The sequence below is a fragment of the Aphanomyces astaci genome (genome assembly GCF_000520075.1).
Source record: "Aphanomyces astaci strain APO3 unplaced genomic scaffold supercont1.53, whole genome shotgun sequence".
Classification (NCBI taxonomy): domain Eukaryota; phylum Oomycota; class Saprolegniomycetes; order Saprolegniales; family Verrucalvaceae; genus Aphanomyces; species Aphanomyces astaci.
Genome location: NW_009798316.1, coordinates 160,382 through 171,948, shown reverse-complemented (window position 1 = coordinate 171,948; position 11,567 = coordinate 160,382). Strand labels below are relative to the sequence as shown.

General features: G+C 51.2%; 7 protein-coding genes across 12 annotated transcripts; 4 read left to right on the top strand and 3 right to left on the bottom strand.

Moving 5' to 3' along the window:
- Positions 1 to 2: 2 nt before the first annotated feature.
- H257_14095 (hypothetical protein) lies at positions 3 to 2,300 on the top strand. Of its 4 annotated transcripts, XM_009841830.1 has the most exons (9): positions 3 to 584; positions 638 to 814; positions 888 to 1,028; positions 1,101 to 1,169; positions 1,234 to 1,259; positions 1,319 to 1,459; positions 1,510 to 1,694; positions 1,750 to 1,851; positions 1,953 to 2,300. In XM_009841830.1, exons 1-9 carry the CDS (start codon positions 31 to 33, stop codon positions 2,226 to 2,228), a joined length of 1,671 nt encoding a protein of 556 aa, XP_009840132.1. In that variant the 5' UTR covers positions 3 to 30; the 3' UTR covers positions 2,229 to 2,300. The 4 variants fall into 4 exon arrangements, with proteins under 4 accessions (XP_009840132.1, XP_009840133.1, XP_009840135.1 ...); XM_009841831.1 differs by having other exon boundaries at positions 1,750 to 2,300; XM_009841833.1 differs by having other exon boundaries at positions 1,319 to 1,694.
- A 198-nt stretch (positions 2,301 to 2,498) lies between these two features.
- H257_14094 lies at positions 2,499 to 3,446 on the bottom strand. 2 transcript variants are annotated; one of them, XM_009841829.1, is made up of 6 exons: positions 3,318 to 3,446; positions 3,187 to 3,271; positions 3,086 to 3,141; positions 2,935 to 3,043; positions 2,714 to 2,882; positions 2,499 to 2,655 (listed from the first exon to the last, which is right to left on the bottom strand). In XM_009841829.1, exons 1-6 carry the CDS (start codon positions 3,408 to 3,410, stop codon positions 2,559 to 2,561), a joined length of 609 nt encoding a protein of 202 aa, XP_009840131.1. In that variant the 5' UTR covers positions 3,411 to 3,446; the 3' UTR covers positions 2,499 to 2,558. The 2 variants fall into 2 exon arrangements, with proteins under 2 accessions (XP_009840131.1, XP_009840130.1); XM_009841828.1 differs by having other exon boundaries at positions 2,528 to 2,658.
- A 260-nt stretch (positions 3,447 to 3,706) lies between these two features.
- H257_14093 (hypothetical protein) lies at positions 3,707 to 4,359 on the top strand. Its single transcript, XM_009841827.1, has 3 exons — positions 3,707 to 3,941; positions 3,990 to 4,159; positions 4,204 to 4,359. Exons 1-3 carry the CDS (start codon positions 3,730 to 3,732, stop codon positions 4,290 to 4,292), a joined length of 471 nt encoding a protein of 156 aa, XP_009840129.1. The 5' UTR covers positions 3,707 to 3,729; the 3' UTR covers positions 4,293 to 4,359.
- A 126-nt stretch (positions 4,360 to 4,485) lies between these two features.
- H257_14092 lies at positions 4,486 to 6,805 on the bottom strand. 2 transcript variants are annotated; one of them, XM_009841826.1, is made up of 5 exons: positions 6,020 to 6,805; positions 5,913 to 5,972; positions 5,770 to 5,835; positions 5,424 to 5,704; positions 4,486 to 4,943 (listed from the first exon to the last, which is right to left on the bottom strand). In XM_009841826.1, the coding sequence occupies exons 1-5, from the start codon at positions 6,746 to 6,748 to the stop codon at positions 4,580 to 4,582; spliced, it is 1,500 nt and encodes a 499-aa protein (XP_009840128.1). In that variant the 5' UTR covers positions 6,749 to 6,805; the 3' UTR covers positions 4,486 to 4,579. The 2 variants fall into 2 exon arrangements, with proteins under 2 accessions (XP_009840128.1, XP_009840127.1); XM_009841825.1 differs by having other exon boundaries at positions 4,531 to 4,943; positions 5,767 to 5,835.
- H257_14091 (hypothetical protein) lies at positions 6,803 to 7,524 on the bottom strand. The gene is made up of 2 exons (XM_009841824.1): positions 7,194 to 7,524; positions 6,803 to 7,139 (listed from the first exon to the last, which is right to left on the bottom strand). Exons 1-2 carry the CDS (start codon positions 7,420 to 7,422, stop codon positions 6,994 to 6,996), a joined length of 375 nt encoding a protein of 124 aa, XP_009840126.1. The 5' UTR covers positions 7,423 to 7,524; the 3' UTR covers positions 6,803 to 6,993.
- Positions 7,525 to 7,596: 72 nt separating this feature from the next.
- Positions 7,597 to 8,574, top strand: H257_14090 (hypothetical protein; the record flags this gene model as incomplete). Its single annotated transcript, XM_009841823.1, has 3 exons — positions 7,597 to 8,008; positions 8,061 to 8,179; positions 8,235 to 8,574. The coding sequence occupies 3 exons, from the start codon at positions 7,597 to 7,599 to the stop codon at positions 8,502 to 8,504; spliced, it is 801 nt and encodes a 266-aa protein (XP_009840125.1). The 3' UTR covers positions 8,505 to 8,574.
- A 157-nt stretch (positions 8,575 to 8,731) lies between these two features.
- H257_14089 (hypothetical protein) lies at positions 8,732 to 11,169 on the top strand. The gene is made up of 6 exons (XM_009841822.1): positions 8,732 to 8,962; positions 9,019 to 9,508; positions 9,618 to 9,737; positions 9,801 to 10,012; positions 10,061 to 10,861; positions 10,953 to 11,169. Exons 1-5 carry the CDS (start codon positions 8,764 to 8,766, stop codon positions 10,267 to 10,269), a joined length of 1,230 nt encoding a protein of 409 aa, XP_009840124.1. The 5' UTR covers positions 8,732 to 8,763; the 3' UTR covers positions 10,270 to 10,861; positions 10,953 to 11,169.
- The last annotated feature ends 398 nt before the right edge of the window (positions 11,170 to 11,567 follow it).

Here is an 11,567-nt window from a genome sequence, read left to right as displayed (position 1 = left end):
AAGATTCCTTCAAAGACAATCGAGGCAATCATGCGCTTCGTCCTCGTCCTGGCATCCTTCGTGGCAATGGGCATTCTTGGACGTGAAGTTCCATGGCAGCCTAATGTGTCATCCCTCTGCTTTAAGATGTTTGCGTCTCCGGAATCCCTCGACTTGGGCCAAGACCTCGTCGTTTCGTGGACGAATGTCCATTCCCATCCTGCCGACTACCTCACTTTGTCGTGCGGCCCAACTGTAGACAAGGACGACTACATTGAACGCATCATTGTGACTACATCTTCGTCTTCCGTGCGCTTTGAAGATCTGCACATGCTGCGATGCGTGTACGTGGTGTCGTACTACCACTTTCTCAACGCATCCTTCGTCCTTCTCGGCCAAGTAAACGTTCCCATGCGCATGTCCATCGACTCCCCCCAGCACGGCCATCTTGCCTTCAACGACCATATCGATCAAATGGTCATCATGTACAATTCCGCGTCGAATAGAACGATTCCGTCAGTCAAGTACAGCCGCCGCGATCCTTCTGGTTCCACGAACGTGTTTGTCCGATCTGGCACGTCCTCGACGTACTCAGCGTCTGACATGTACGTACCCCTTCCACCTCCATCATATGCACGTTATCATATCCTTGCATTAGGTGCCATATGCCAGCAACGATTGTAGGCCAGCAGTGGTTCCGCCATCCTGGCTACATGCACACTGTCGTGATGGACTCGCTAGACCTGAACGCCACGTACTCGTACCAGTTTGGCAATGACATCGACGGCTGGAGTGCCACGTACTCGTTTCAAAGCCGACCCCCGGCCCATGTTGCGTGCGTACCATATCATTGATTACGTCATGATTACATCATCCCACACTGATCACGTCATCGCTGGGTTGGATAGACCGGATGCCACTGTCAAATGGATTGCCTACGGGGACATGGGCGTCGACAGCTCGCCCGCCGCCGCGTCCACCGCACTCCATGTGTCCCAGGACATCCTCCGCGGCTACAACAGCTTCCTGCTTCACTTTGGCGACATTAGGTAGAGTTTCGCGATAGTGACATGTCACTATGACAACACAAGTATAATGACGTTATCGCCGTTGCGTCGTAGCTACGCCCGAGGGCGCGGCCTCCAGTGGGACAAGTACTTTTACCTCATTCAAGACGTCGCCACTCGCGTGTAATTATGTGGTTACTATGATCCAAATGTCACTAATGAATGAACCATATGTCACTAATATCAGGCCGTACATGGTGAGCATGGGCAATCGTAAGTGCAAAAAAAGCTCAATTTTCAACCAAATATTTCATGAAATATTGGGGGTTTAGACGAATACGACTACATTGGCGGCGACCCGGGCCGCGACCCATCGCACCCCGACACCCCCAATGGCTTCCACCCAATATGGGGCAACTACGGCGTCGACTCGCTCGGCGAATGCGGCGTCCCGACAGTCCATCGGTTCACTGGTATACATTCTTCAAGTGTATTTGACAGATATGACGTGGCAGCACACCAGGGCCGTCCAACGGCAACACCCTATTTTGGTACTCGTTTGCGGTTGGCCCAATTCACGTGGTTCAAATGTCCTCTGAGCACGACTTTGAGCCTGGATCGAAGCAATATGATTGGCTAAAAAAAGATTTGGCCAGCGTCGATCGACAGAGTACGCCATGGGTCGTGCTCACGGCGCACCGCATGATGGTGTGTGCAGATCTATCTGTCCATATGGATATACGTATAACGGGTCCATATGTAGTACACGACGCAGGCCAACGAAGACGCAGACTTCACCGTGTCGTTGCATTTTCGAGCGGCCATCGAGCCCTTGTTGCGCCAGTTCCGCGTGAATCTCGTGCTGGTAAACTATAACCTACGATATACATTGTACGGTATGGGGAAGTCTGGCGACGACGATTTTCCCCTATCCGTTACGAGTAATACATCACGGGTCCATTGCAGGTGGGCCATCAGCACTCGTACGAGCGCAGCTGCCCCGTATTCAATGGGATGTGTGTGGACGACGGTACAGTGCACATCGTAGCGGGGTCGGCGGGTGCCGAGCTGGAAACATCTGGCTTTTCTCCGTCGCTGGGGAAGTGGAGCGTCGCGCATGTAAATGCATGGGGGTACCTTCGCGCCGAAGTCTCCAAGGACAAGTTACATGTGGCATTTGTCCGAAACGATAACGGCAACGTGTACGACGAAGTCACGTTGGCGCCATGGACAACGACGTAGAAATACGCTATATATATACTGTGAGTGTGCTCCATATCGGTAACGAGTAATCAACTATGGTAGTATCGCTGCTTTATTGGTCGTTGAACAAAGCGACGACGGAGATGTTCAAACATGGGGATATATGTATACTGTGTACATGTTATATGAACTGACTTTACTACTTGCCTATCACTAACGAGTTATCAAGTGTGGGTGGTGGCGCAACGTTTGGGGTGATTTGTGCTGAATTTCCCATATCGCAAACGAATAATTGCATACGGTGTTGTAGGAATTGTGTAAAAATTCCATATCGGAAACGAGTAATCACATGCGGTCCCTATTGTTTTATTATACACGCGAATTGGTCGCTTGCTGCTGTTTTGCTTGAAAGCGGTCGGTTTGTTTGACGGCGGACACGAACCACGTGACGGCGTCGGCTATGCCGCTTCTACGATGGAGATAAGACATGCGGTATATGGTGTCGGAATTCAGAAATGGTGTACGTGGTGAGGGCAGAGATGGGTCGCTGGGTCCACTGATGCGATTCCGCGAGCCGGTCGAGCTCCAGCCGTGCGGTGAGCTCCGCGGATGTTTGGGCGGTGTCCAGGTCACTCTTGTTGGCGAGGACTAGCAGGGGCACGTCCGACAGCTCTGGGTGTGCGAGCATGGACGCTGGAGAACAGAGGAAACGTCAAGAACGTCCATATAAAGGACGACATGATACCGAGGGCAGCGCGGGCTTCGTCGAAGCGGGCAGGATCCGACGAGTCGACGACAAACACTACGCCGTGGCTTTCGCTATAGTATTTGCTCCATATTGCACGCAATCGTTCCTGTGATCGTCGTTAGGAAGGACGAGAATAGGGCATGCGTACCTGTCCCCCCAAGTCCCAAAAGATGACGTTCGTGCGCGAGATGTCGACCTTGGCGACTGCCGACTCTGCATGAGACATGATGCATGTGACGTTATACGTACTGTTGAGGCCGACGGTGGGTGGGATCTTGTCGAGTGGGATGCCTGCCTTTTTGCCAAACATGGTCTTGAGCTGTTCCAGGAGTGTCTACATGCACCATGCGTTAAGGTCCTGACGTGCATGACGGACGTACAGTCTTGCCGGCATAATCCAAGCCGATGATCAGCAGATGGACTTCCGCCTTGGAGAACAGGTACTGCCATAAGCCCCAGAACAGCGAGATCATGATGGCGGTGCGGCGGCTGTGAAAGCAGCGCCAATTTGAAACAAAAACCTCTATAAATGAATTTACTTTTCCATTTCTGTAACTAAATGGATTTCGAATGGGCATGGGAAGTCACGTTGTACGCTTCGGTAGAGCTCTCTAGGTAGTGGAGAAGGGGGCGACAGCGATGCCGTTAGCTACTTCTTAGCTGCAGCGTGGCTGGTAAGCTGACCGATAAGTACAGTACATCGGAAAAAGTATTAATTATGGAAGGTTCTACCATCACGACATCCCATTGGCTCTGCATTTATCCTCAACCGTCCTGAAGGCGGTTGTTGCGATGAAGGACAGTGCCACAGACGCGGCGGCGGGAGGTGACGGCAAGCGTGGAGGTCATGACGTGTCCTTCTGCGTGGACATGGACATAGATCGAGACATTGACGGCCTTTGGTTCCCTGCACGGATCCTTGTGGACCATGGCGATGACACATACGACGTCGAGTACGACGAAGACCACAAGGTCGAAGAACACATCCCTGCCTCCGAATTGAGGTACATGTTGGTCATGACACCCTGAATCCATCCACTTATCCGCGACAGGCGACGAGACGAAGATCGAGAGAACCAGGGACCGCCGCCACGATGTTACACGAGCCACGGACGCACAGACGACCTCCTCCTTCGGGACTCGTCGTTGCTCATGCAGTCCGACTACGACCCGAACAAAGCCCCCACTGTCGTCGTTCACAACAAGGGCGAGGCCACAGCAGGTAGGTACCTCCATCCCTCGGTACCACCCTAAGTCCATCCGTAGCCAACGGCTACATCATCAACGGCATTGAGACGAATGTAGCCGCTGGCAACGGTCTCCGTGGGATTCGGTGGTTAAGGGTCAATACATGATGTGTTTTACAGTTAGTATTCTATCACGGTTAATAATACATGTTAACTAGTTAAGCCAAATTACAAAACAGGGACCTAACGTTAGTTAATCGATATGTGTTTAGTTAATCGACCACATGGTTCCTTCTGTTGACATGATCGAGGACATAGTTACGGTTAGTTAATCGACCACACACCAAAAGTTAATCGACACCTCTATTGTAGTTAATCGATACGTACACGGTTAGTTAATCGACAACGCATTTAGTTAATCGACACCACATTTAGTTAATCGACACCACATTTAGTTAATCGACAACTCGAACTGGTTTTCGCATGCGCTTGACTTCGCGCACGACGCCTCCGAGTAGTGGCACGAGCAACGGCAGCAGCAACGGGCAAAAGACAAAGTAAATCTGATCTTCGGGAAAGTACAGCTGGGACACCATGGTCGGGTCGTAGTACGCCTCTTCCACCGCAAGCAACGCGTGTCGAACTGCGACCAACTTGGTGCGAAATGTTTGGGCCTTGGGCACGGAAGTTGCCACGTCATGGAGGGCAGCTAAGGAACTCTCGACTAATGCCGACGTGCGCGGCAGGACGGCCATCTGGGGCATGGACGCAACTAACGACGCAAGCGACTGCAACGTCCGCACCGTTGTATGGTAGTGCCTACACACGAGATGCATTACTCGTTAAGAGACTTGTTACTCGTTAACAGATTCGTTACTCGTTAAGAGATTCGTTACTCGCTAACAGATTCGTTAGTTACTCGTTAAGAGATTCGTTACTCGCTAACAGATTCGTTAGTTACTCGTTAAGAGATTCGTTACTCGTTAAGAGATTCGTTACTCGTTAAGAGATTCGTTACTCGTTAAGAGATTCGTTAGTTACTCGTTAAGAGGTGAGGTTCGTTAGTTACTCGTTAAGAGGTGAGGTTCGTTAGTTACTCGTTAAGAGATTTGTTAGTTACTCGATAAGAGATTCGTTAGTTACTCGTTAAGAGGTTTGTTAGTTACTCGTTAAGAAATTCGTTAGTTACTCGTTAAGAAATTCGTTAGTTACTCGTTAAGAGATCCGTTAGTTACTCGTTAAGAGTAGATCCGTTACTCGTTAAAGTACACAGGTGGTTCAAGTAAGTAGTACACGTACCGGAGGAGATAACGATTGACGAGGATGTCGAGTTCCCAGTCTGCAACCCCAGAAGATGACGGAAGGAATGTGATCGAGTGGGTTGCCGAAGATGGAAACGCGCCGAGGCCGAGGAGATGCCGCGCGTGGAAGAGAAAGGTTCTCATGATGCGCGGCACGTCGTCGGGAGTATGCAGAATCGCCACGCTGCCATACCCAGGGATGACAAATGCATATTCCGGCGTAGGATCCGCTGAATGCGACGATCGAATATGGAACGACGCGGCAGCGGGGATGGCCGCCTATGGGGGAAGGTGTCAGTTGTTAACCAAGTCTGTTTGTGTGGACGTGTAGTTTCACGCACCACGAAATGAACCACATGTTCGCGGTCTGCCAACACGGACGTAGTGGCAAAATCATTGGCCGATTTAAACTATTGTTAGTTAGTTAAAACAATTTTTAGTTAGTTAAAACTATTTTTAGTTAGTTAATGGCAGTAGTTTAACGTACGTGTTGGAGGTCGGCCGTGGTCACATACGTGGCGTGGGTTGTTGGGTCCACGCGGTAAACCTACCACTCCCCAAACATTAACAGAGGTAACTTGCCGTTTAACCAACCTGGGCCAGCTTGCCAAACTCGACGCGCTGGGTGTCGATGGTCACGGCGGCCAGCGTCGACGCGACGGCGTCGGCAAACGGTTCGAACAACGGCGCCAACGCCGAGGACAGCGCAGTGTTCCATGCGTCTGCAAGCGCGGACTCTTCATGGGGCTTCTCGTTCAAGACAGTAAAGCTGAAACGATACTTGAGCGCCAGCTTTGTCGACGTGTTGGCCGAGGACGGAGGTGGGAACAGTGTGTCGACGAGAAGGCGCTGCTGGTCGATGGACAGGTAGCAGCCCGTGGACCACCCGTGTCGATGTACTCCCATTGTCACGGACGAGTCAGCATCCTGCTTGCTGTCTTGACAGAGCAGAACAATGACGGCGCGATCGGTCAAGTTGGCTGCGTGGAGCCACGACTTCAATGCACGGTCTTGCGCATGTGGCGAGTCGTGGAGAGCAGGAATGGATGGCGAAAGCGAAGGGTACTCCAACGACGAGACTCTTGAGGTACGAGGAAGCACGGGGAAAGAAGGGGGGGTGGCATGGACCTGCAGGAAGGTGATGGTCTCGGAGTTGACGACGTGAGACCGCAGAGCTTCCGTGGATGCATGGATGTCTATAGCTTGGATGTCATCGAAAGGAAGCGGCGATCGAGGCACAAGCAGGAGGTGGTAGGCGTACGGCGCAATGAGTAGGATCGGGATCAGCAAGCTCAGGAGGACATGCAGCCGCGTACCGGCCATGGCGTGGTTGTTTTGCCGTGAGGTTTACAGGGTAATTGTTTAAACGTATTTCGGTGTAGGTAATACTGGATTTGATTATAAAACGCGGGGCGTTTTAGCTCTTTTACGTGTTTATGAGTTTTATTCGGAAGGCATCTCATGGATTTCTGCTGCACTTGATGGATGAGAGAGAGATAATACCGACAATAAATTGGATGCTTATGCATGTCATGTCGCTGTGATGGCGGCACTTGATTGAATAGGATCTACCATCCCTGGTCGAGATCTTCTGGGGGCACGACGAGCAGCAGCTTCTGCCACCCGTTCGCCTTCCACGACAGTTGAAACGTCACAACCCAAGCCACAAAGATGAGCGTGACGAAGACGAAGCCGGCAAACGACCGACGCACCCCTATGAAGAACATCATGAATCCAAATGCACACAAGTACTCGAAAACGGACGCACAGATAGTAGTCTTTGGGTCGATGGTGCCGTCGAGGAACTGCGCTCTGTAGTGGAACACGTTCACGGCCCAGAGCCAAGGGAGGAGCGCGAGGCCGCCAAAGAACATCTTCTTCGCCACGGAACTGTCCTCTTCCTTGTTCAGGTTCCGTGTGAAGTTGCCGCGGTTGTTTGTTGGGTCGTCTTCACGTGCCGCCTCCAGTACCGGCACGTTGCTGTCCTCCCGCGCCATGGTCAAATGCAAAGTTCATTCCATGGATTGCTTCAGGCAAGATTTCACTTGGTTTCAGTATACCGCGACTGCCTTTACTTGGTCTGTATTCTTCGATAATCCAAATATACAGGTTATTTAAATACAAAGTTCCACTGTGCATTATTTATCAGAGGTTGGATCCAATTCCGACCAATGACAGGAGCCGACCCTTTCAAGATCCACATGCATGAGCCGAAGAAGGCAGCAGCGGGTGACGACGCTTCCCAGTACGTCCCAGTGGGCCGCTCCAAGTCACAAGCCATCGGTGCCTTCATCGAATGGAGAGAAACGCAGGCGGTGATGATTGCACTGGTGGTGTTGGACGTGGCAGCAGCTGTGGCCAGTCTCGTCCTAGACCTCCTTGCGCAGACTGGCGTGGTTGTGCCGCCAATCCTAGGCCAATTGTTGCAATCCTTCGGTGGCTTTACGTTGATTTTGTTCATGATTGAGCTTGCGGTGCTCATTTGGGTCTTCCAGCTCGCATTTTTCACCCACATCGGCTACGGCATCGACTTTGGGGTTGTTGTCTCGTCGTTTTCATGGGAACTGTCGCGGCAATCCAAGGGTACATCGACAATGCATGGCTCAATGTTATGTCTTATACAGAGATGTGCCAGGGCTGCGACTTCTCGGCGTGTTTCGCCTGTGGCGCATCTTTCGCCTCGTCAACACGTTCCTAAACGACGAGCGGTCCCAGCATGCGGCCACCGCCAACCTGTTGGAGATCGAGAAGCAGGTACCCCATGTTTTATCATTGTCTCCATTCCCACTGCGTTTTTTGTTCTGGGCAGGCGGTGGACGCGGCGGCGCTAAAACTCCAACGACTCGAAGATGCACTCGAGAAAGAGTACCAGGCCAAAACGACTCTGAGTTTGGCGCTCCAGGAGTACAAGGACGAAGTGGATACGTTGAAGGAAGCGCTGACGATCGCCGCGATGAGTGTCACGACGTCCCATGCTGAAGAAGCAGAAGGCGACGACGAAGATGGCGAAGAAGAAGGAGGACTGAGGCAGGCCCGCGCCGTCGACGCCGACGATATCTTTGAGGACGCACAATCATGATAATCTTGTACTCTACGAAATAGTACTAGTTTTTACAGTTAACTACTCTCGAATGTTGTATTATACACAATTAATCTTATGTGCCTCTCCAAGATACAAACCGAGCCAATCACGGTGTTGGATCTCGGCGTTGACAAACTGTCCAATCAACGTCGAGATTCCAAAAACAACTGACCAATCACAGACTCCCCAACGAACGAAGGACGCTGGCGGTCATTTGCAAACCTGGTGTGCTGGCACCACGATCAAGTGCATCTATATGGCCAAGACTGCTGCACTGAGCCTGGCCAATTCATCGTGGCAGAGCGCGACCGTTTCTGCAGCACCACAGCAACAACTTCAACCTCAACTAGTGAACGGGACGTCGACGGCGTCGGGGTACCCCAACAACAACTTGGACGTGGCGGGACCTACCTCCGTCTCTGACGAAGACATGCTCCAGAAGATGGAGCGCATGGGTACGTAGCCGACTGACTGATCTATACCAGTCCCTGACAAAAGAAACCACCGATAGTGTCCAATCGCACGGGCTCACGTCGGAAGCAACCACCCTCGCCATCCGACCACATCGACACGTCCACTGCGACATCCTCGTCATCCCGTCTCCACTCGAGGCTTCTGGCTCGAGGTCCATCGTCGCGGGCAACTGTGCGGGAGTCTCCTCGCGCGACGGTGTACCCCTTGGGCAACCAACCGAATGCCACGTCATCTACGGATTCCAAGCGGCCAGCCGACGAGACCAATGACGCCTCTATGAACTACGACGACGACGGCAACGCCAAGGTGCTGCTTCCCCCCACCAACACTGTGACGTACCCCGGGGTCCAAAGCAGTAGCAACAAAGAGCCGCGACGGGATACCATGCCAAGTGACAAGCTCGAGAGTATCACCATCGGCACCCGCTCGTTCTCAAACTCGTCGTTGCAGCCAAGCATTGTCGTCGCGGGAGGGTCCTCGTTGTCGTGCAAAGGCGCTGTGGGGCTGCAAAATCTGGGCAATACATGGTACATATATATACATACAACTCGATGTTATGGTCCTAACAATGGTTCGGTCGGGGGTATATATATATATATAAATCGCACATGTATTCACGCATACTACATACTATAGCTTCATGAACAGTTGCTTGCAGTGCCTGAACAACGTGCACAGCGTGATGAAGTACTTTCGCAGCAACGCCCATTTGCACGAGTTGAACGGATCGAGTCCCACCGCGGGCAAGCTCGCCTGGTACGATCGATCGATCAATCTTTGTGGGGAAATCTCCCACTTGTTTTGACGTTCTACGAGCAGCGTGTTTGGGGATTTATCCCAAGCGTTGTGGAGCGGGGCAGAGTTTTCGTCGACGCGCCCCGTCGAGCTCAAGCGCGTGGTGGGGAAGCTCGCGTCGCGGTTTATTGGGTACGACCAGCACGACGCCCAAGAGTTTCTCCGGTTTCTCCTCGACGGGTTGCACGAAGACTTGAACCGGATTCTGAAAAAACCCGCCTACTATGAAATCCCAGGTTGAGGAGTCTGATTCTGAGTCTGATCTGTCTGATTCTGCGAATCAGATCGTCCGCATGCCCCCGAGCGCGACCTGTCGGACGAGTACTGGCAGTACTACATCCAGCGCAACGCAAGTGCCTTGTCCGAGCAGTTTTGCGGCCAGCTGCGATCCGAAGTTACCTGTCAAACATGCAGCCATCGGTCCATATGTTTCGACGTATTTTGGGACTTGTCGGTACGCGATACTCCACTAGTTCCTACTAGTATTGTCTAGTATCTTGTACCCCATGTTTGGACTTTTGAGCTAATTCGCCAAAGCCATCGATCGATTCTTTGTAGTTACTGAGTTTGGTATGTAAAAAAGTGTCCTGTGGGGATTGGTATCACACTAATTGAAGTCACACACTAATTTGACGTTGATGATATTTCCTATAATTAGATTTGGCTAAATCATTCTTCTGTACATTTGGTTGTGTCGATTCGAGATGGAAAAACCAAAATAATCGGGTGGAGAATATGATTGGCCACTTGAATACAGTTCTGGGTTTGGTCATTATCGAATCCCAGTCGATGCAACGCTATATATTTGTTTTGAATGGACAATCAACCACGTCACATATACTTACTGTATGTGTCCTCACGAGAACGTCATGTTGAAAGTTACCCGTGCCGAAAAAAGCCAAAGGCGGCGCGATCCGCTTTGGCGCGTTCAAGTCCACGTCTTCCAACGAAGACACGTCCATGTGCACAGTGCACGACTGTCTACGGGCTTATACGGAGGAAGAGCACATGAAGGACGAGGACGCGTTCTACTGCGCCAAATGCAAAGCCCATCGGTCTGTGGTCAAGTCCATTTGCCTGCAGCGGTACTACTACTACTACTACTACAGTATTTCCTATCTCTCTCGTGCTATTGATATGTACGACCAATCAATGCTATATTTGTACTGTATGTAGGTGCCCGAATGTGCTCGTGCTGCACCTAAAACGGTTCTCGTACTCGACGTTCAGCCGCGACAAAGTGTCCACGGCGGTGAAATTCCCCACCGAAGGGCTCGAAATCAAAGAATTCTGCAGCAAAGACAACATCTGTAACTACACTCTATTGTATATTATTGTCATTCTATTACCTAACATTTGGACTTTTGATTATTCGCCAAATCTATCGATCGATTCTTTGACTTTTGTATGTAAAGAGATTCCAGTGTCACACTAATTACTAATTCGATGTGGATATTTCGTCGAAGAGTGGATTTTGATTGGCCACTGAATTCATGTTCTGGGTTTTGATTGGTCGATCGATTGCCTGCCTGTTTCGATGATTGAGAACCCCACTCCAATTTCGAATATATCGACAATACCATGGTGGGATTCAAGCGATGCGGCGTGAGTAGACTACGACAAGTGCTGGGAGTACGACCTCGTCGGCATGATCCACCACACGGGAACGTTGAATGGCGGGCATTACACGGCGTAAGTACCACCTGGACTCGCGGGGAACGTGACGATTGATGTGTTTGGGGATACTTTAGCGAATGCCGCAACCCCGAAAACGGCAACTGGTACGACTTC